This window comes from Vombatus ursinus, unplaced genomic scaffold (assembly GCF_900497805.2).
Source record: "Vombatus ursinus unplaced genomic scaffold, bare-nosed wombat genome assembly UNPS02000580.1, whole genome shotgun sequence".
NCBI classification, from domain to species: domain Eukaryota; kingdom Metazoa; phylum Chordata; class Mammalia; order Diprotodontia; family Vombatidae; genus Vombatus; species Vombatus ursinus.
The window spans coordinates 26657233-26677159 of NW_020940358.1; the positions used below are offsets into that span (position 1 = coordinate 26657233).

Here is a 19927-nt window from a genome sequence, read left to right on the forward strand (position 1 = left end):
CCCCCCTCCCCCCCCCCCCCCACACTATGGCACAGCATAGCTCCTCTACGTTTTAGCAGGCAGTCTCTGGAAGCTGCCACAGCCATTAAGGTTTCATTCCTTGGTGACTAGACCTCTGCTGATGAATCTCCCTTCATTCAGAGAGGCTGGTCCTCAGGGAACAGAGTCATTTATTGCCAGACTTCCACTCAAGGCTCCTCTGGCTGTCTTAAGACTTGCCAGAGACTATGCCATGAAGGAGGAGGCACTGGAGAACCTGAGTACAGGAAGGAATGGACTGAGATGAATCAGTCTGCCAGCCAAACAAAAGAAAGAGATATTCCTAAAAGTGATTTTCACTTTTCTCCTGTAGCAGGGACATTCAGGCACTTAACAGCTGAGCCAGAACAATGATTTGGGGGTTAAATTCCTTCACCATTTCTGGCACTTCTCCTTTGTTCCCAAACCCAGTAGCCAAAATTGAAACAGACACCATCTTTATGAAGTCTGGAGAAGCTAATGTTCCCATTTTCCTCAGCTATTCAAGACTGGGCTGAAAGAGAAAGGGGACATTGCCAGTTGTCAGGGCCATAATTTGGGCAGATTCTGCCCCAGGGTGCAACCGACAGGAGGGCAAGCTTCCTCCTCTTGGAAATCCCTCCTTCTTCTGGTGCACTGCCAGACTGCTGCTCGTTATCTTCTCTCTCCACCCCATCTCCCTCTTTAACACCACCACCTCCAGCTTCCTTTTCCCTCTCCTAATCTATGTCCATCCTCACTCCCCCACTCCTTCCAGACAACTGGTTAGACCAATTGCACCTGATCGGGGCAGAATGTTCTTTTCAGATAATCTTCCCATAACCTCTCCCTCTGTCCCTTATTTCTGACTTTTGGGTGGGGGCATGGCTTCTTGTAGTTCATCACCATACCTGGCATAGAGTAAGTGCTTAATAAACGCTTATTAACAGTTTTGCTGCCTGCTTGATACTTAGAGATTAGAGCAGTAACGACTTGCTCTAGCTGCCCTAGATCATAGACTCTCAGAGCCGGAAGAGACTTCAAAGGTCATCTGATCCAACCACCTTATTTTACTGATGGGGAAACAAAGGCCCAGGGAGGGGAAATGATTTACCTATATATTAGTTAGTGGCAGATCCTGGCCTAGAATGTGGGTCTCTGACTTTTCAGTCTGGCCCCCTCCTCCCCCTTCCAACACTGCTATCAGCCCCATCCATACTCATGAGTATGGTCTTGATTTAAATCTCTCTTCCTGGGCTAGTGTGCAAGGAGAAGCTACATGTGGCTCCTGTCTGAATTCCAATGGGGGGCTACATGGCGCTGGTTGTGGGCTGTTGGGCATTTTAAAAAAAATGTGTTTTTCGTTGTGTATGTTTTAACTTTTAAATAACATTATGCGGTTTCAATTCTGTGTAGATGCCCCTAGGGCCCCTTGGCAGTGGGGACATTTTTTTTTTTAAGTTCAGAAAATAAAAACAAACAAGCTTCACAGCACAGCACCAATAGCCAATCCGGATCTTTTAAAGAAGGTGTTTCTTTGGGACCCATGAAATTCATTGCAAGGAAGAAATCACAAAATCCCTTCTGTGTCTACCTATACATAAGGTCCCTGGTCTCTGGTTTACCTCTATACTCCAAAAAGATCAAGGATTTAACAGGTATGACCATTGCCTTCACTGACTCTGACGACAATCCCTCCATGGTCTTTGGGGACCGCTGCAGTCGACAGTCTGGTGACGATCTTCTCTGCATTTAGTTAGACTAGTACCTGGAAGATTGACGCAGAGTCTGCTGCTCGGCCGGCAGTCAAAGTCTTCCCAGCTTGTTTGAGCCTGTTGCAGCTTGGTTCTCTGCTAGCATAGCCTAGAGAAACTCAAGGTCACCTCCAGAGCCACAACAAAGCATCAGAGGAGGGCTTCAGGGGAGAATCGCTACCTTTCTTCAAGGCTCAGCTCAAGAGATAGCTCACCTAGAAAGTCACTTGATGTTTCTGGGTGATGGTATTTCTTCCTGAAATTACCTTTCATTTTCTTTATGTATATTTCACCTACGTTTATGTGTATACATGTTGTTTCCCCCATATGCTCCTTGAGAGCAAGAGACTATTTCATTTCTTATCTTTGTAGCCCCTTAGTATCGAGTACAAGGCCTAGCATACAGTAGGTGATGAATAAATGCTTCTTGACTGATTGAGTGCTTATTGGTGGGCAGAGTACCCACCAGGGTACTCTAGGACACTTCTGACACTTCCTAGCTGTGTGACCCTGGGTAAAGTGCCTAACCCATCTGATCTCAGTTTTCACATTTGTAAAATGGGAATAAGGGTCTGATAATATATATAATAGTAATTTATAAAGCTTAAAGTGCTATATAAATGTAGTTATTATTATTAATTATAATAATATCAGCAGCTTGCCATTTGCAGAGGCCTTTTAGCTTACAAAATGCTTCCCATATATTATCTTACTCAATCCTCACACCACAACTTTTAGGTATGTATTGTCAGGATTATTATTCCCATTTTCTAGATGAGGAAATTGTGGTTCCAAGAAATGAAGTGATTTGACTAAAGTTGCACAGTCTGTTAGTTGGCAGAACTGAAGGCCAGTGTTTTTAACCATCCATTTGGAAGGCAGGTTTGACTGCTGGTTCAGGCCAGCAGTAGGGCTGACTTTAATGGTTAAATACAAACTGAAGAAACTTCCCTCTGCTTTGAGGTCAGAGGTCATGGCAGGGAGGTGCTCTCTAGCAGGGTGGGAACCATTCTTTTCATGCTGTTTCTGGCATCTGCTATGGTGTCTATTGAAAATGGGCACCCACTGAGCTCCAGGCTCATATGACTTGGCCCCAGAGTGAATGAAGAACATTTTCTCATCTCTCATGATCACAGATAGCTTTTCTATATTTGTAACTTGTGGTTACAACCTGAAAAGTCACTAACTTTCACACTTTGCTGGTCTCAGGGGAAACTTTTCTGCCCAGGGCCAGACTTAGATACTCCTTAGCTTCCTACCCTCCAGGGTCCAGGAGATACTACACTAGTTAAAGCTACCTCCCTCTAATGCCCATAATGAGCATCTCCCAGGGGACCTAGCCCAGTCTGGAGTGAAGTCCAAATCGACTACACCCACTCTGTTTCTGCCCTTTCCTTTTCTTTTCTTTCTTTCTTTCTTTTTTTTTGGCTAGGCAATGGGGTTAAGTGACTTGCCCAGGGTTACACAGCTAAGTAAGCGTTATGTGTCTGAGGCTGGATTTGAACTCAGGTCCTCCTGAATCCAGGGCCGGTGCTCTATCCACTGCGCCACCTAGCTGCCCCCCTTTCCTTTTCTTTTAAAATATTTTTTTTTTCTTTTCCTCATGGGCATTTGAAAGTAAATTATAATACTGTAATTACAGATGGTTCCTCCCCCTGACTCCTGCCCAGAAAGACATAGTCCTATAGGACTTTCCCCAGTCCAAGGGTGCTCCTTTTGCTTCATTCCTACCACGTTCTACAGAATGAGAACTCAGAGAATGTGACAGAAAGAAGACTCAGCTTGGAGTCAAATCCCAGAGCCCAGCACTATGTGTGTGACCTGGGCAAGTCACTTTATCTTTGCCTAATGGAGCGGGACTCAGCTTCTTGCTTTGGCTCTGCCCTAAACTTCTGTGGCCCTGGCTAAGTCGCTTCCCTTTTTTGGATCTCTTGTGGACAAGATGATGGAGGGGGGGATGGGACTTAATCATCTCTAAGGTCTTCACTAGCTCCAGTTCCAAGGACTCTCCGTGCATCTGTTTCCTTTTTGGAAAACGGGGGAAATCAGATCTGTCCTTACACGCTTGTAGGAAGGATTGAGAGAGCACTGTATGATGTAAAGCACTAGACAACAGCAGAAGGATTATCAGACTAAGTCATCCCATCCCCATCACCTTCACCACCACCATCATGATCAGCATTCAGTTCCAACTGTTCTTCCCCCAGGAAGTCTTCCCAAAGTTACCACTTGCAAAAATCCCCTGCTGCCGATCCAGATTAAAATGCAATGGGGAAATGCTTAACAAAATAAATAAAAATACATCACAGATAATGTTAATTTGTGGTTTTCTAAGTCAATATTCCTCCTGAAGAGATTAATTTTTATTTGAGCTTGACCTCTTTTGCTCTGTGCCTCAATAAACCCTTTCCTCCTGAAATGCTCCTTACAGTTAATATTTTGTACAAGCTATTTTGGCACACTTTTATGTTTTAATCAAAGGGATCTCCAATAAGGAAATTCATGTAAAATCATCTTTCAAGCCTTACAAACTTATATGCTATAACAGAATATACATAGTTATTATATTATCCATAATCATTAGTAGTAACAGCAACCACCAAACATTTATAAAGCAGTTACTAGTTTACTAAGTGCCTTCTTCCCAACAAGCCCCTGAGCTACTGATTGTGAATATTATTATTCCAATCTGACAAAGGAGGAAACTGAGATCTGAGAGGTTATCCAAGATCACAAAGCTAGTAAGTACCTGAGGCAGGATTTGAATTCAGGACTTTTGACTCCAAGTATAGCACTCTAGCCACCATACTACCTTAAATTCTTATTGCCATTTCTCCTATGAACTCTCCTGATCACTACTGGATCCCTCTCACATCTCTTCTACCAGAATATAGACTACGATGGAGCACAGCATTCATTTCTGGGTTCCCTGTAACATTGGGTTTACAAGGGACCTGCATGGAGTAGGGACTCAATAAGTGTTTGTTGAACGAGGCAGTTAATCTCATATTCCCCATGCTGCTCACTGTAACAGGAAGGAGGTTGGACTTGGGGTCAGAAGAGACCAAGTTTCGAATCCTGTCTTCAACATTTATTAGCTGTGTTGTTATTGTTGTTCATCCTTCATTCTCGAAGAGGACCATGACATCAAGTTGTGTGACTACAGACAAATCATTTAAACCCTACAGTGTATGCTTCAGGTGGCAGTTTTGAGAATCAAATGAGATGTAAAAATTTTTTAAATATAAAATGCCACGCAAATGCAAACTTAAGTCAGTCTGTCTGTCTGTCTGTCCATCTCTCTCATTTTAACCATCTGATATAGTAATTCAACCATACCATCTCTGGGACCTTGGGCAAGTCACTTAAACTCCCTGGGCCTCAGTTTCCTCATCTGTAAAATGATGAGATTAAACCAGACAGCCTCTGACATGCCTTTCAACTCTGGAGCTATGATCCTATGAGCTCTATTCCCCACAAAGTCATAAGATTTTAAAACCAGGCCCTTTACTGGGTGTTATCCTATCTTTATCTCAAAATCCTCTCTTCATTTCTTTTCTATCACCCTTCAACATTTCTCAGGGGTCAGACAGCCCATAAGACTAATACTTTAAGTGAGTAATTTTTTCTTTTTGTTCTTTGCTTCTGGCCTGTAGAACATGCTGTAGACAAGAATGAAAACTTGTTTTTAAAAGCTTCCATCCTGGACCCAGAGCTAATTATTTCTGATCTGGGAGGATCTGCACTAATTTAGTTTAATAAACTTATTAAACAGCAAATTTCAGGAGGAAGAGCTATGTTGCTATTATTAGATTAGCCAGACTGCCCATTGACATTGATGCCTTGCACACCGGAGAGAGTCATTAATAGAACAAGGAAGTCCGGGAGATAATCTGGCAAAGTGTGTTTCCAATAAGCCATCCCTGGCTGTCATTAAGTGTCTTCTTGGGGGTCACTGGCAAAAGTTTCAGGCCCCCCAAAAGCAGCATCTCTCCCCAAACCAGATGCAGGTGATTAAATACCCAAATATTGAGTAGAATAAGCGGCTACCAACCTCCAGGTCATTAAAAAACAGATGTGTATCTGCAAGGTTGAAAATCATCTCTTCCATCATCAGGCCGATCCTCACAGATGTAGTGGTATCCTGTTAGACAAAAGAGGGGGAGAAAAAAACACACATACACAAATGGAGTCTTCAGTGATCTGAATCTTTGCCTCTCCCCCACTGTCTTCTGAAAGCTCGTCTGTGGTCTCTTCTAATCTACACGGTTCAAGCGCAGCCTAAACCTGCTTCCTGTCAGGATTAGGGTGATAATACTGAACAAGTTCCAGTATCTCAGTCCTGTTCTTCCACCCTTTCTTTTTCACCCTCTTTGTTGTCTACGTCTCCCCAGGAATGCTTCTGGTTTTTCAGTCGCTCCCAGGAATGAAGCAAAGAATTTTCCAGAAAAGAAAGCCCTCTTAACCAACCCCTCCCACAACCTCTTGTCATTCTTTATACCTTAGGATCAGATGATCGTAAATTTAGAGCTGGAAGGGAAGGATTCTGACCTCCTCATTTTTGCAGATGAGGGAACTGAGGTTTGGAAGAAAGCGTGACCCAGCTGGAGTCTGAGGCAGAATTTGAATGCAGGTTTTCCTGATGCCGAGTGCAAGTTCATTTGCAGCACAACCTAGTTTGTTCAATTTTACTCAACTCAATAAGGATTTAGGATGTGCAAAGCACTGTGTGAGGCTCTGGATAATACAAAGGCAAGACAAAACAAAACAAAAAGTCCCTGCCCTCAAGGAGTTTACATTTTACTTTGGGGATACAACATGTTACATACATAAGAAAACACAAGATAATTAGAGGAAGAACAAGAGCAACTGGGGGGTGGGGTGGTGGCAGATTCTAAATAGGGATGTACAAATTGAGCTGAGTCTTGGAGAAAGCTAGGTGAAATGGGAGGCAGTGATACTGGCATTCCAATTGCATTATCTCCTTAGAATTGTCTCTTTCTTCTATTCTCCCCACCTATCCCTAGGCTCTGGTTTTTTTCCTCTCCAAATACATGAGAAAACTTGATTTAACACACTTAGGTTGCAAAGAAGCATCTCCAGAGGATCCCCATTAAACAAAAGACCTCATGTAGACAAATACAGGCAGAGCTTTGCATCCATACTGCCTCCTCCTAGTCCAGAAGTGGTGGTGATGGTGGTGGTGCGAAGGAAGAGAGGGTTTTTTTTTTTTAAACTGAGAAAGGAAGAAAACAAAACTTTTATGCCCTGGAAAAGGATCATTTTGTAATCCAGGGAAAGGTCTTAGGGCATTTTAATTCATGATGTAGAGCAGTTCTTAATTTTTTTAAGCAAGTTTTAAAGAATTTTGATAACTCTATTTGAATATAATTGCGTTCCCTAGTAATCTTACATATTTTATTCTGTGTATTTAAAAACATGATTCTAAGAAGGGACCTATAGGCTTCACCAGACCTCCAGAGGGGTCCCTGACACAAAAAAGATCAAGACACCCTGCATTAGAGAGAGCCAAACCAATTATCCTTTCCTCAAGCACAATTTCTTTTGGGTGAGTGCATGGGCTTGTAAACATGAGCCATTCCCTAATCTACCAGAACATTTCCTGGGTATTTTCTAGCCCAGGACTTGTTGCCAAAAGGGGCAGAGGAAAATTAACACAGCACAATGGAAGGTGTGCCCCAGCGTGGATCCAAAGATTTGGGTCCTGGCTCTGATATTCGCCAGCAGCCAGGGCTCCTCACTTCCTCTCTATGAGCCTGTTCCCTGTTTGGTAAAATAAGGATAATAATACCTTGTACTTCCTACTTTTCAGGGTTGTTGTGAGGAAAGTACTCTGAAAAGATTAAAACATTAGAGAAACATGAATTCTCATGAGATGGTGATAACAAAAAAGTCAAGGAACAAGATGGATTTTTATCTAGGAATAAAAGTAAACTACAAGGACTGGTCCTGAAGTCAAGATGACTCTTCTCCGTGAGTTCAAATCCAGCCTCAGACACTTGACTAGCTGTGTGACCCTGGGCAAGTCACTGAATCCTGTTTGCCTCAGTTTCCTCATCTGTAAAAGGAGCTGGAGAAGGAAATGGCAAACCACTCCAGTATCTTTGCCAAGAAAACTCCAAATGGGGTCATGAAGAGGCAGATACAACTGAAAAATGACTCAACAACAACAACAAAAGCAAACTCCGGTTTGAGTCCTGGGCTCAGTCCACACGTGCAATCCAATCTCCCAGACCTGCTTCATTTCTAGTCCTATGATGATGGCTGATGCCATGAACAACCACAGCTTATAGAGTGAATTCCTCATAATAGCCCTAGGAGGTAAGGGAAAGGGAGTATTATTATCCTCATTTTCTAGATGAGGAAGCTGAGGCTCAGAAGTTAAGTGACTTTCTGACTTTTATATGTAACATCATAAATTTAGATCTTAGGGACTCTTCTAAGGAAGGGACCTTAGAAGTCACTGAGTCCGTTTTACAGATGAGAAAAATGAGGCAGTGAAAAGTTAAGTGACTTGCCTAGGGTCACACAGTTGGTAGGTATCTGAGGCAGGATCTGAACCTAAATCTTCATGACTCCATGTCCGGTGGAGTCCACTACAACATTGAGTGGTTTTTTCACTCTATGACATGATGACTTGGAGGCCCTGCAGGTCCTTAATTAATAAATCTATACTTAGCATTCAGCAAGCATTGATTAAGTGCTTAGTATGTTGCCAGGCATGGTACTAAGGATTCAAAGACAAACATGGAATGCTCCCCTTCCTCAAGAAATTCACATTCTATTAATAATTTTAAAAATCTTGTTACGTAATTTCCTGATACCTCAAACCCCTTTATTTCCCCCCAAGAAAGCTTTCTTCTAACAAAGAAGTACAATTAAGCAAAAGAGTTGTGTTAGACATGTCTGACGGCACATATCGCATTTCAAACCTGAGGCCACCTAGGTGGCCATAGGAGACAGAGTGCTCCAAGTTGGGAAGGCTTGAGTTTTCAAATCTTATCTCAGACACTTCCCAGCTGTGTGGTGCTAGACAAGTCACTTAACCTTTATCTGTCTCAGTTATATCATCTGTAAAATGGGGATAATAATTCCATCTACCTCCCTCCCAGGGTTGTTGTGAAAATAAAAAGGGATAACACAAGGTGTCCCAAAAATCTTTGTTCAGTTTCAAGCTTTAATAACTTAAATACTTTATTGAACTAAGACTTTGGGGACTCCTTGTATTTGTAAACACTTTTGTATTACAGGAGCACAGAGAATCTGAGCTGAGCCAAAAGGTAGAGATGGCAGAGGAAGGAACCCATGCCAAGCATCAAAGGCAGAACAAAGATGAGAGACAGCAAAGTGAGATGACCGTATAAAATACCTTTGGAGAAGCCCTACAATAAAGACACAAGTTTCACTTTTTATTGGTAGCCAGGCACGAATGGCTTGTAACAGTGCCCAGAGTACACAGCTGCCCACTATTGAAAAAGATCCCTAATGTAGTTCTTTAGCTTGATAAATGGACAGTTCACAAACCTCTGTCCTGACCTTTGATAAACTGACCCTTATAGTTATAAGGGAGATAATCCTCTCTCTGATGTAGTACTTGTCCTAGTCAAATAAAGCCTAAAATAATATCTTTCTGCACTATTTTCTACGATTAATGAATGGAAGATAATTCTCACCCCACACCCCCAGGAAAAAAAATCAAAGTTTTACCTCAACTCAAGCCTGTTTCTCTGGCACCCTTAAATGACATAAACCTTATTCCAACAAACCTAGCCTAGGAGCCAAGAATCAGAAGCCGCAAGAACAGTTTAAGATGCCACTCACATGAAAACTATTTTCTTAATCATTAAATATTTTTCAGCTACAAAAAAATTGCAGTGGTTAATTTCCTAAGACGAACCAACAGAGCTTGATTGCCACCCCCCCTCTTTTTAAACCAATTTAAACCAGAACAGAGCTGGGACAAGAGAGTTTCCACAACAGGCTTTAATTTGTAATTCATCCTTCTAAGGATGGGGGGAAAGCTCATCTTTGTTTTGCCTGAATGCATGTGGGTGGCTCTCTCCCAGGGAAGGTATAAATCATGCTAAGACATTGTAGATTTGGTAGACTTTCCTCTAATTTTCTGCAGATTTCAGCGGAGTCCTGTTTTTGCAATGGTATGGTCAGTAATGCATTAGTGTAAGAAGTCTAACTGGAAAGCCCAATTGTTGAGAACGGAGTTCATCTCAATCAACCTTCATGGCAGATGCTGCTGACATGAACGGCATACTGCACACTAACCTAATTATTACGCATTCTTTCTAAAGTTCTCTTTAATTAAAGGAGAATGGCTGTGGCCTCTACCATATGGACCATGCCAAGAGTCTGAACTGAAGAAGAGGGTACGTGATGGTGTAACATGAGGTCTGGCGGAGTTTGGAAGCTGCAGCTGAATGTCTGGTGACTGAGAGGATTCAAAGGGCGGAAGACAGTCCCTTGATTTGTTTTTGTTTTAAAAAATCTGATATAAAGCAAAAAATTTTAACACATACAATAAGTGAGTTCCAAAAGCTTTAGATGTTTTCTTTCTCTTTTGAAAAAAGAATGCCTTTCTGAAAAACTTTAATGCAATTGTAGCAGCATCCTAGTTTTTCTACTTATTAACCTACCACTCTATGCTGCACTTTCCTCATCTGTAAAATGGGGATAATAATAGCACCTACCACGTGGAGTTGTGGTGAGGAACAAATAAGATAATAACTGTAAATCACTTATACAGTACCTGGCACATAGAAAACACTATATAAATGTTAGCTATTATTATTATGAGACAAAGGGAAAAAGGGAAAAAAAAAGATTCCTGGATTTTACAAGTAGCTTGAAAGAATCCTGATCATGTTATAGACGTGTACCATAAAACAGAAAGGTTGGAAAGCAATTATGATTCTTGGATATTAGAGCTACAAGGTGCCTGAGAACACATACATCTTAGAATGTTAGAACCAGAAAGGATCTTGGAACCTAGAATATCAGAGCTGTAAGAGACCTTAGGACATAAAAATGCCAGGGATGGTCCAAATACCTTCATGTTACAGTTAAGGAAACTGAGACTCAGAGATAGGAGGTGACTTGCTGTAATGCATATGGTGTTGAAGAAAGTCCACAGCAAATCTTCAAGTGCTGTAAAAATGGGAGTGTTCTTCCTCCTCCTCCTCCTCTTTCTATTAAAGCCCTCTTCTGATGCCTCACTTAGGCATGAAGCTCATTCTGAGTCTTCAAAAGCTAAACCACCCGAGCATGAACTCTCTCCATCCTACCAAGCTGAGAAGATTTCAAGTACGAGCTTGGCAATCATGCTGATCTGTCATTCACGGACCAGATTAATTCAATTCAGAGAAGTTTCATCTATGGGATGATGGCTCTTTTGGCCACAGCAACTTTTGAAGTTGATCCACCAAGTCACAGAGGGGTTGTGGTCTGGGTGGGCTGGACAAGCACCCACACAATGAAATCATGGATCTCTGAGAATGGATGCATTGTTGTTGTTATAATTATCCCAAATCAGACAGAGGGTGGGGGCACAGGTGGGACTAGGACTTTGATTCCCTGGACTCAATCCAGTGACATTTTTACCATATCATGTTGGCTTTCTTCGAATTCATTAGTTAAAAAAAAAGGTTTCCTATTTTGCCAAGAGATTCACTGTGAGATCTGTCCCCTTAAAAAGATATCAAATGTCTTTGGTGCATTTATATACACACATATATATACACACATATATGTATACAAATACATGGTTGAGTGGATAGAGAGTTGGCCTTGGAAAAAGGAGAATCTGGATTTAAATCCTATTTCTGGTGATGACTTAAGACAAGTCATTTAACATCTCAGCACTCTACATCAGTCATGTCAAACTCAAGGTGCCCCAAAACCGTATATGAGGATCCCTGCAGGAGGTATTTTGACTTAGAAAACCACATATCAACATTGTCTATTTTCTATTGTATTTTTATTAATTTTGTTAAACATTTCTTAGCTATATTTTAATTTGGTTCATGCCATACTCTTTTCTAGGCCACACTCTAAAAAGTTATAGAGGTGTTAACCTGCATTAGGAAGTAGGGAATTTTCTTTCTAGGGAGTCCTCTAAACCAGTGACATCACAGGCATAGGTCTACTATCTCTTTCTCTCTGTCTCTCTCTTTATCTGTTTCTCCCTCCCTATTTCTCCCCCCCCAATCTCTTTCTTCTTCTGTTTCTCCCTCCTCCTTGGCTTCTTTTCTCTCCCCCTCCCTTCCCATCCGTCCCATCTATCTTTACATCTATCTATCAATCATTATTCATATTATGTTTCCCAAAATGTGATTTACCACACCACTTATCAGGGACAGAGGAATATGGCACAGTGGATAAAGAATTGGTCATAGAACCAGAAAGATCTGAGTTCAAGTCTTGCCTCTATCCTATAATGGCCATAACCTAGGACAAGTCACTTAAACTTTCAGTGCTTTAGACAACTCTCCCAGAGTATAAGTTGGAGAGAAGGAACCCCACCTGCACAGATAAAGGGGAGTTTCCTTTCTCTCTTCCTTTCTGGAAGGACCCTTTAATACTGAAATCACAGGCCTCAGCCCTGTCCCTTTTAGGGAAATGCTCATTGTGCAAAGTGAGGCACGCTGCTATTCTACCTTAAGATAAATTCAGAACACTATTGCTTTTTTCTTTCTTTTTCCTTCTTCCGGCTTCCTCCCTCCATTCTGATTTACATAACCATGATATCTCGGTCTTCTAGTGAGCTCTAGCTGAACAGAATGAGGCCATAAGAGACTTTTCTGTACAGATGAGCTGTGCCCGAGGCTCCCTTGCACGCAGTCTGAGAGGGCCAAGGAAGCCTGAAGCTCTCTCCCCAGCAAACATGCCCAGACCTTTCTGACATCCAATTTTCCTTAATGCAGCTGAGCTGCTCCGTTTCTGTTTGGGATCACTGATGCTAAGAGTCAGATGGGGTAGCTCCTCATCAGGCATCTTTAATCCACCCCAGGCCAAGTCAATAGCTTGCACTATATACTTAGAGCATGGATAGTTTACAAAATGCTTTCTACATAACAACTCTGTGAGGCTCGTAATGAAAGCAGTGCAATCCTGCTTGGTCTCCCCCCCCTCACTTTCTCCCCATTCCCATCCAGCCTCCACTGTGCTGCCAAAGTGATTTTCCTAAAGGGCAGGTGTCACTATGTCATTTCTCCCTATTCGATAAATACCATTGGCTCCCTATTACCTCTGGCATTTAAAGATCTTCTCAACTTGGCTCCTTTCTACTTTCCAGACTTCTTACTTTATACTCCCCTCTGCCCCTCTCTAATTCAGCAGCACTGGTGCTGTTCCTTGAACATGACATTCTGTCTCCTGCCTCTGTCCACCCTCCATGCTTGGAACGTTTTCCCTCCTTATCTCTGCCTTTCAGCTTCCTGGCTTCCTTCAAGATTCAGCTCAAATCTCACCTTCTGCAGAATGCCCTTCATGATTCCCCCACTCCAAGTCTCCCCTTGAATATTACTTTTCACTTCCACTGTATATATCTTCTATGTATAATTTTTTGCATGCTGTCTACATTATTAGAATGCAAGCTCCTTGAGGGCAGGGATGATTTTTTTTTTTTTTTTGCCTTTCTCTGTATCCCAAGTGCTGAACTATTTTGCTGGTTCAGCAATCAAAGTCTTAATTATCACATGGCTCAGTCAAAACTTGAATCCAGGTCTCCTGACTCCCAGTCCGGTGGCTCTTCCTAGTATACTATGTTGCTCCAGTGACCATTTCAAACAAGGAACTCAATTTAAGATGAAAGAAACTTGTCTGAAGCAGGGAATATGATGGAACCAAACCAACACCCAAATGCCACGCTTATAATTCCCTTGGGAAAAAACAGCTAAAACCGATGTCTTATTTAACATGGAAGTTCCACCTCCAATGTTTCTGATGCTACATTTTATTTGACACGTTTCCTCAAAAAAGGAACTAAGGAACAGGCAGGGGAAGTGACTTTCCCTTGAATTGTGGAATTAGAGAATCTCATAGTTGAAAGGGACTTTAGGGGGTGTCTCAAAGAACCTGAAGCTGACCAAGAATTCCTTCTATAAAATCCTTTAAAAGTGGACACACAGGGGCAGCTAGGTGGTGCAGTGGATAGAGCTCCAGTCTTGGAGTCAGGAGAACCTGAGTTCAAATCTGGCCTCAGACACTTGACACTTACTAGCTGTGTGACCCTGGGCAAGTCACTCAATCCCAATTGCCTCACCAAAAAAAAAAAAAAAAGTGGACACAGCTTTTACTTACATCTTGCCAGTGACAGCATTCTGCATTTGGACAGCTCTGAGTGCTAGCTTCCTTATATTATACACAAATCTATCTCCCATCAGTTCCTAATTCTGCCCTCTGGGTCCAAGAAGAGCAGGTCTAATCCCTCTGCTCTGTGACAACCACTCAAACATTTCAAGTATAATCATGTACTCCCTTTCATTTTCCAGGCAAAATACCCCTAGCTCTGACAACTGATCCATTTATGCCATGGCTGAGTCCCTTGTCAATCTGGTCCTCCAAGGTCCAGTTCCAAGAAGCTTTCCTTAATTCCTCTGGCCTTCAGAAATCTCCCCATAATGAACTGCTACAATGCTCACAGATAATATCACAAAACTCAGCACTTCTTTCAAACCCCATCTGGAATGGAGCATGCATAGGTATTGTTTCCAGTCTGTTTATAATGTGAAAAAGAGAGAAACTTTTGATTGGCTGCTGAGCTGAAACCAGCATGTTTCTAAGAGGTACTAATTATCAAAGGCTCTTTCTCTTTCCTGCCTGGCTGTTTTTGAGTGAGGAGGCAAGAACTGGTGTAAGCCTTTGTTGGGGAGAGAGATCTTAGACCTTTATCTTCCTACAAAGGCTGCCAACCCTTGGCCCAGCAGTACATAGCCCTGCTATTGCTTTTCTCTTATGTCTATTCTCCTTGCTTTTAGGTGCAAGAGTATTGGAGACAGCTATGTCCTTATGAGCTTTAAGGGATTGGAATAGCATGTGGTAGAAGTCTGGGAGTTGAAGCCCCTGCCTAGGTTTGTGGAGGCTGAATCCAGGTCAAGTAGCAGCTAAGGCCCTGAAGAATGACCTGTTTGACCCAACCCAGCTATAACAAAGGAGCAGATGCACCCAATAGTTGGTTGCATTGAGATGTGAATGGTTTTTTTTTTGCTTTTTGGTGAGGCAATCAGGGTTAAGTGACTTGCCCAGGGTCACACAGCTAGTAAGTGTCATGTCTGAGGCTGGATTTGAACTCAGGTCCTCCTGACTCCAGGGCTGGTGCTCTATCCACTGTGCCACTGAGCTGCCCCTGGATGTGAACTTTATGAGGCAAATGCTTTAAGTGTGAGCCCACTCTTCCCAGGGATTGTGAAATATGGGAGAGTGTGACCCCTTCTCTCTACTCCCCATCTCTGGTTCTGTGGAAAATGCTTTATAATTTCTAGTCTTGAAATATTTTAGCACTAAATATTCCTTTGTAAAAGATAATTGGTTAAATGAAACTGGAGTGCTAATCGCTTGGGATTAACACTGGAGAGAACACATCACGCATCACAAGGAGGCTCAAGCCCATGGCTTTGGAAAAATGCCTTGCCCGGGAACTCTGAGGAAGACAAATGCTTTATTTTAAGGACTTGACTCAACATTATGAAGGAGAGCTGGCACAAAGATCTTCAGGATTACATATGTAAAAAGGAGGAGGGGGAAAAGGGTCGATCAAGGGTGTGCAAACTAGGCCCTTAAGCTACGAATGGTTTTTACATAAAAAAAACTTTATTTAGAAACGTAAAAAAAAAAAACCACCCAACACTTTTTATATACAGGCAAAGGATAGCCTTTGTTGACCCCTGAACTAGATGATCCCTGAGGTTCCTTCTAGCCCTAAGACTTTTTGATAAAACAACTGCCTATAACCTATTACCTTTGGTTATTCGAGTCAGTTTCATTAAGAGAGAATCTATACTAGTGCTTTGCAGAAATCAGGTCCAAATAGGTTTTAAGCTTCCCTTTATTACAAATCACTCTATACCATGTCATCAGTTTTTTTTGAAAATGCATTCCCATCACATATATGGTTTATTCCTCCCATCCCCAACTGAGTGCTAAAATGCATTTAAGTAATTTCTTTTCCATGTACTTTAAATAAAACTGAAAGAAATAAAGAACATGATGGTACACGGTTTGTAAGTGAGGAAACAATGTTTGGAAATAGAGTGCATTTTAAGCTAATGTGGATATATGCCTTCTACTACTCAAAATAAACAGTGCATTGCACCAGAATGGCTGATACAAAATGAAGTCTGTTTGCAGACTCATTAACACCATTGGTGTTTTATTCATGCTCTAAAAACTTAGACAGACTACAGCTTGGAAGTGATAATAATAATAATGATAATAGCTGACATTTATATATAGCACTTTTTGGTTTGTAAAGCTCCTATTACACGCATTATCTCACTCAATCCTCAGACTGTGAAGTAAGTCCTACTTCATCTTTGGAAAGCTCCAGGCACAAAGTCCTTCCTCTTGTCCTTCCAGGCTCTCTGCAGGAATAACAGATTTTCTACATGGTGATTCTTTGGAACTCAGCTTTCTGTTTGTAATGTACAGTGATCATTCCTTCTGGTCCATTTGTTAGTCATTCAGCAAATATTTAGTAAGTGCTCACCACGTGGAAGGCAATGCAATATGGGGGATCCTGAGCTCTTTCTAATTTGCTTCTCAATCTTATTTTTATCTGCCTTGAAGGACTCCAATGTTTTTTCCTTCCCTCTTCTCACTAGGTTGCTTTGGAACACAAACATTACTATATTTCTTGACTGAACAGGGAGATTACCTGATGTAGAGGAAAGAAAAGGTTTAGGAGTCAGGAGCCAGGGCTAGTTCATTTCCCTCTCTGAGTCTTCCTTTTTTCCTTCCTTCCCTCCCTCCTTCCTTTTGCAATTGGGATTGAGTGACTTGCCCAGGGTCACAGAACTGGTAAGTCTCTGAGGCTGCATTTGAACTCAGGTCCTCTTGATTCCAAGGCTGGAGGTCTATCCACTGTGCCACCTAGCTGCCTCTGAACCTTAGTTTCAACCTCTGTAAAATAAATAGGACTAGGTTATCTCAAAGTTCCCCCCGCCCCCACCCCAGCCCTTGCTTTGACATCCTGTATTCTAAGGTCCCTCCCAGCTTTAACATACAATGATCTTATTAATCTGTTACTTTTACTCAAACTCTCAAAGGAACATAGATTTAGAGTTTAGAAGTCTATTGAGCCCTCTGTCTTCTTTCATCATTTTAAACATTTTTACTTAAAGCTTACTCTGGTGAACTATGTTTAGGCTCCCCACTGCATGTTATTTCAGTGGTTGGTTAGCCAAGACTGATTCTTAAACAACAGCAATTTGAAGATACCCTCCCCCCCATATAATTATTTTGTTGGTTGTTCAATTGTGTCCAATTCTTTGTGACCCCAATTGGGGTTTTCTTGGCAAGCTACTAGAGTGGTCAGCTATTTCCTTCTCCAGCTTATTTTACAGATGAGAAAACTGAGGCAAACAGGGTTAAGTGACTTGCCCAGGAACACATAGCTAGCAAGCGTCTGAGGCCAGATTTAAATTTAGGAAGATGAGTCCTCCTGTTTCCAGGCCTGGCATTCAGTCTTCTGTGCCACCACACATACACCCATGCCCACACTTTAGGGAATGGAGACAAATGAACTGTAAACTGCCTAAAATTTAATGTCTTGTCCTCATCCTATGATAAAATATCTGTCTTTCAAATTCTATACTGGGAATGTGGGTTTTTAGGTTCATACTTAAATCACTCAGAATCTCTTCAAGATCTGGGCCCTCCAAGCTTTTCAATCTAATATTCAAGGCCCTCTATAAATTAGCACTAATGAATCTCTCGAGCCTTTCCCTTCGCTATACTCCCTGTATTCTGGTACAACTCAGCTTTACTTAGAATCACAGGATGGAGTGTTAAAAGAACCTTTACAGGACATTTGTCCCAAACCCTCCATTTTAAACAGGAAGCAATTGAACACGAGAGCAGTGACATGATTTGCCCAAGGTCACCCAGGTGGTGAATAGGTGGTATTTGAACCCAGGTCCTCTGATTCCAAATGAAGTGACTGCTCATTCTACACCACCATTCTGCTAGCTGGCTCTAGAACTGGACATCTTTCCTGACTCTATGCATTTGGTTAGGTCATTTCTTTTTCCTGAGATGTTCATCTTCCTTTTTTGCCTATTCTACCTATACACAATGAAATTCTACCCATACAAAAACGAATCTCAGATCCCGTTTCTTCCTCTGTGAAACCTTTCGTAACAATCACAAGATCATGGTGCTTCAGATGCTGTCTAGTAAGACCCCCTTGTTTTACAGATGAGGAAACTGGAGTTTAAATAACTTACCCAAGGTCACATGTGTTTAAGCTCTAGAGGTAAGATCTGAATCTAGTCTTTAGATAGAAATGATCTCTGGCTCTTAAAGCCATTTGCTTGGTTATCTGTCAACATGCTTTATTCTTCCTACCCAATTATAATCTCATAGATTTCTGTATTCACTTTAATGCTGAATAATGCCTTGCAGGTACTCAATAAATACTGATCTCATGAATTATAGTGGAAAGTGCTGGATCTGGAGTCAGAGAACTTGGGCTTTGATACTCACTACTTGCCTGACTTTGGGCAAGTCATTTGACTGCTATAAAATGACTGAATGAATGTGGGAATTAATTAAAAAGTTGGACAGTCACTTGCTGGGGATATCTTAGGGTTGAGTCAAGGGTTCTTAATGAGTGGGGAAGAGGGTCTATGAATTGTAATTTTTTTTGCTCACTATTTCAAAATAATTGGTTTCCTTTGTAATACTATATATTTTATTTTATGCATTTAAAAAACATTATTCTGAGGAAATTCATAGGCTTTACCATACTGCCAAAGAGGTCCATGAAACCAAAAAGATTAAGAACCTTTGACTTAGATGATCTCTATGGCCCTTTTCACCTCAAAAACTGTGATTCTATAATTTGTTGCAGCATGACTTAGTCATCCCCCCCATCCTCTCCCCACTAGTTTGCTCTGTCAATTCAGCAAAGATTTACTGAGGTCTCTAAGGCTCTAGAGAAGACTGCATTTAGAGATAATTCCCACTTCATTTAAACCTTCCAAACTTATAGGATGTACCTACTAATTTAAGGCTAATTGCTTACTTAGCTTGTTGAGGGATAATTACTGGGGGTTATGGTATGTATGGGTCTAATGAAAAAAAGCAATAGAGAACAACTGAGTTTAAAGAATCAGCTCCCAACACTCCAACCGCACCCCCCTCTCCCTACTGGGGGATGAGACTCCTTTTTCACCAAACAAAGGCTAAAGCAGCCCATTCTGATTTTTTTTTTTACTTGCAGGCTTCAAATTTCCAGCTTTGCCACTTCATGGCTGCCTGTAAGCGTCACACTCTCCAGTTGACTGGGTCTTCACAGATGCCAGCTGCTACATGATGGCAAGTTGAAAGGGAGAAGAAGAGACAGACGGTTCCCCTTGGCAGCCTCTCAACCACCAATCATTTCCCCCTCATCTCTGGATCAGGACTGCTAAGAGTTCCAAAGCTTCTGCCTTTCAGGGACCCTGTTGGGACTTGCAGACTTTTAAGCAAAGGGCAGAGCTGACTACCCATGAGATGTTTAACAAATAAAGGCAGCCTGCATTTGTCTCCTTCTTTCTTCTGTGTCAATTACCTTGACATTCAAAACCCAAGGACAATGTGTTTCTACACCTCTTCTGAATTGAGATTTTAAAAAAGTAAATATACACACACATAAAACCCCTCACCATTCAAACTAATAAAATCTTTAAAAATCATTGCCAAGTAGCTGTTTACAGGCTGAACAAATAATTACTCTGCCACAAAGAAGAAAGTATTAATTAAAGCTATTCATTAAATCAGCCTCCTATTCTATGGGGTTTATCTATTGGAAGTGTCAGCCAGAGGTTAGAGATGGATTAACACACAACGGAGGGTTTTGCCAGTGAAATCTCTTCCTTGTGGTTTGCTCTTAATAATAAAGTTGTCATTGAAAGAAAGAATTTAATGGTTTTAATTGGGTTTAA

The 19927-nt window shown here is 41.6% G+C and overlaps 1 protein-coding gene across 3 annotated transcripts in view; it reads right to left on the bottom strand.

The window, feature by feature from the left end:
* EYA2 (EYA transcriptional coactivator and phosphatase 2) overlaps positions 1-19927 on the bottom strand; it is a 247930-nt gene that overhangs the window by 35710 nt on the left and 192293 nt on the right. For all 3 annotated transcript variants that reach the window (XM_027848711.1, XM_027848700.1, XM_027848704.1), the window contains one exon: positions 5806-5895. In XM_027848711.1, the coding sequence (XP_027704512.1) occupies positions 5806-5895 (90 nt within the window). The remainder of the gene's footprint in view (positions 1-5805; positions 5896-19927) is intronic.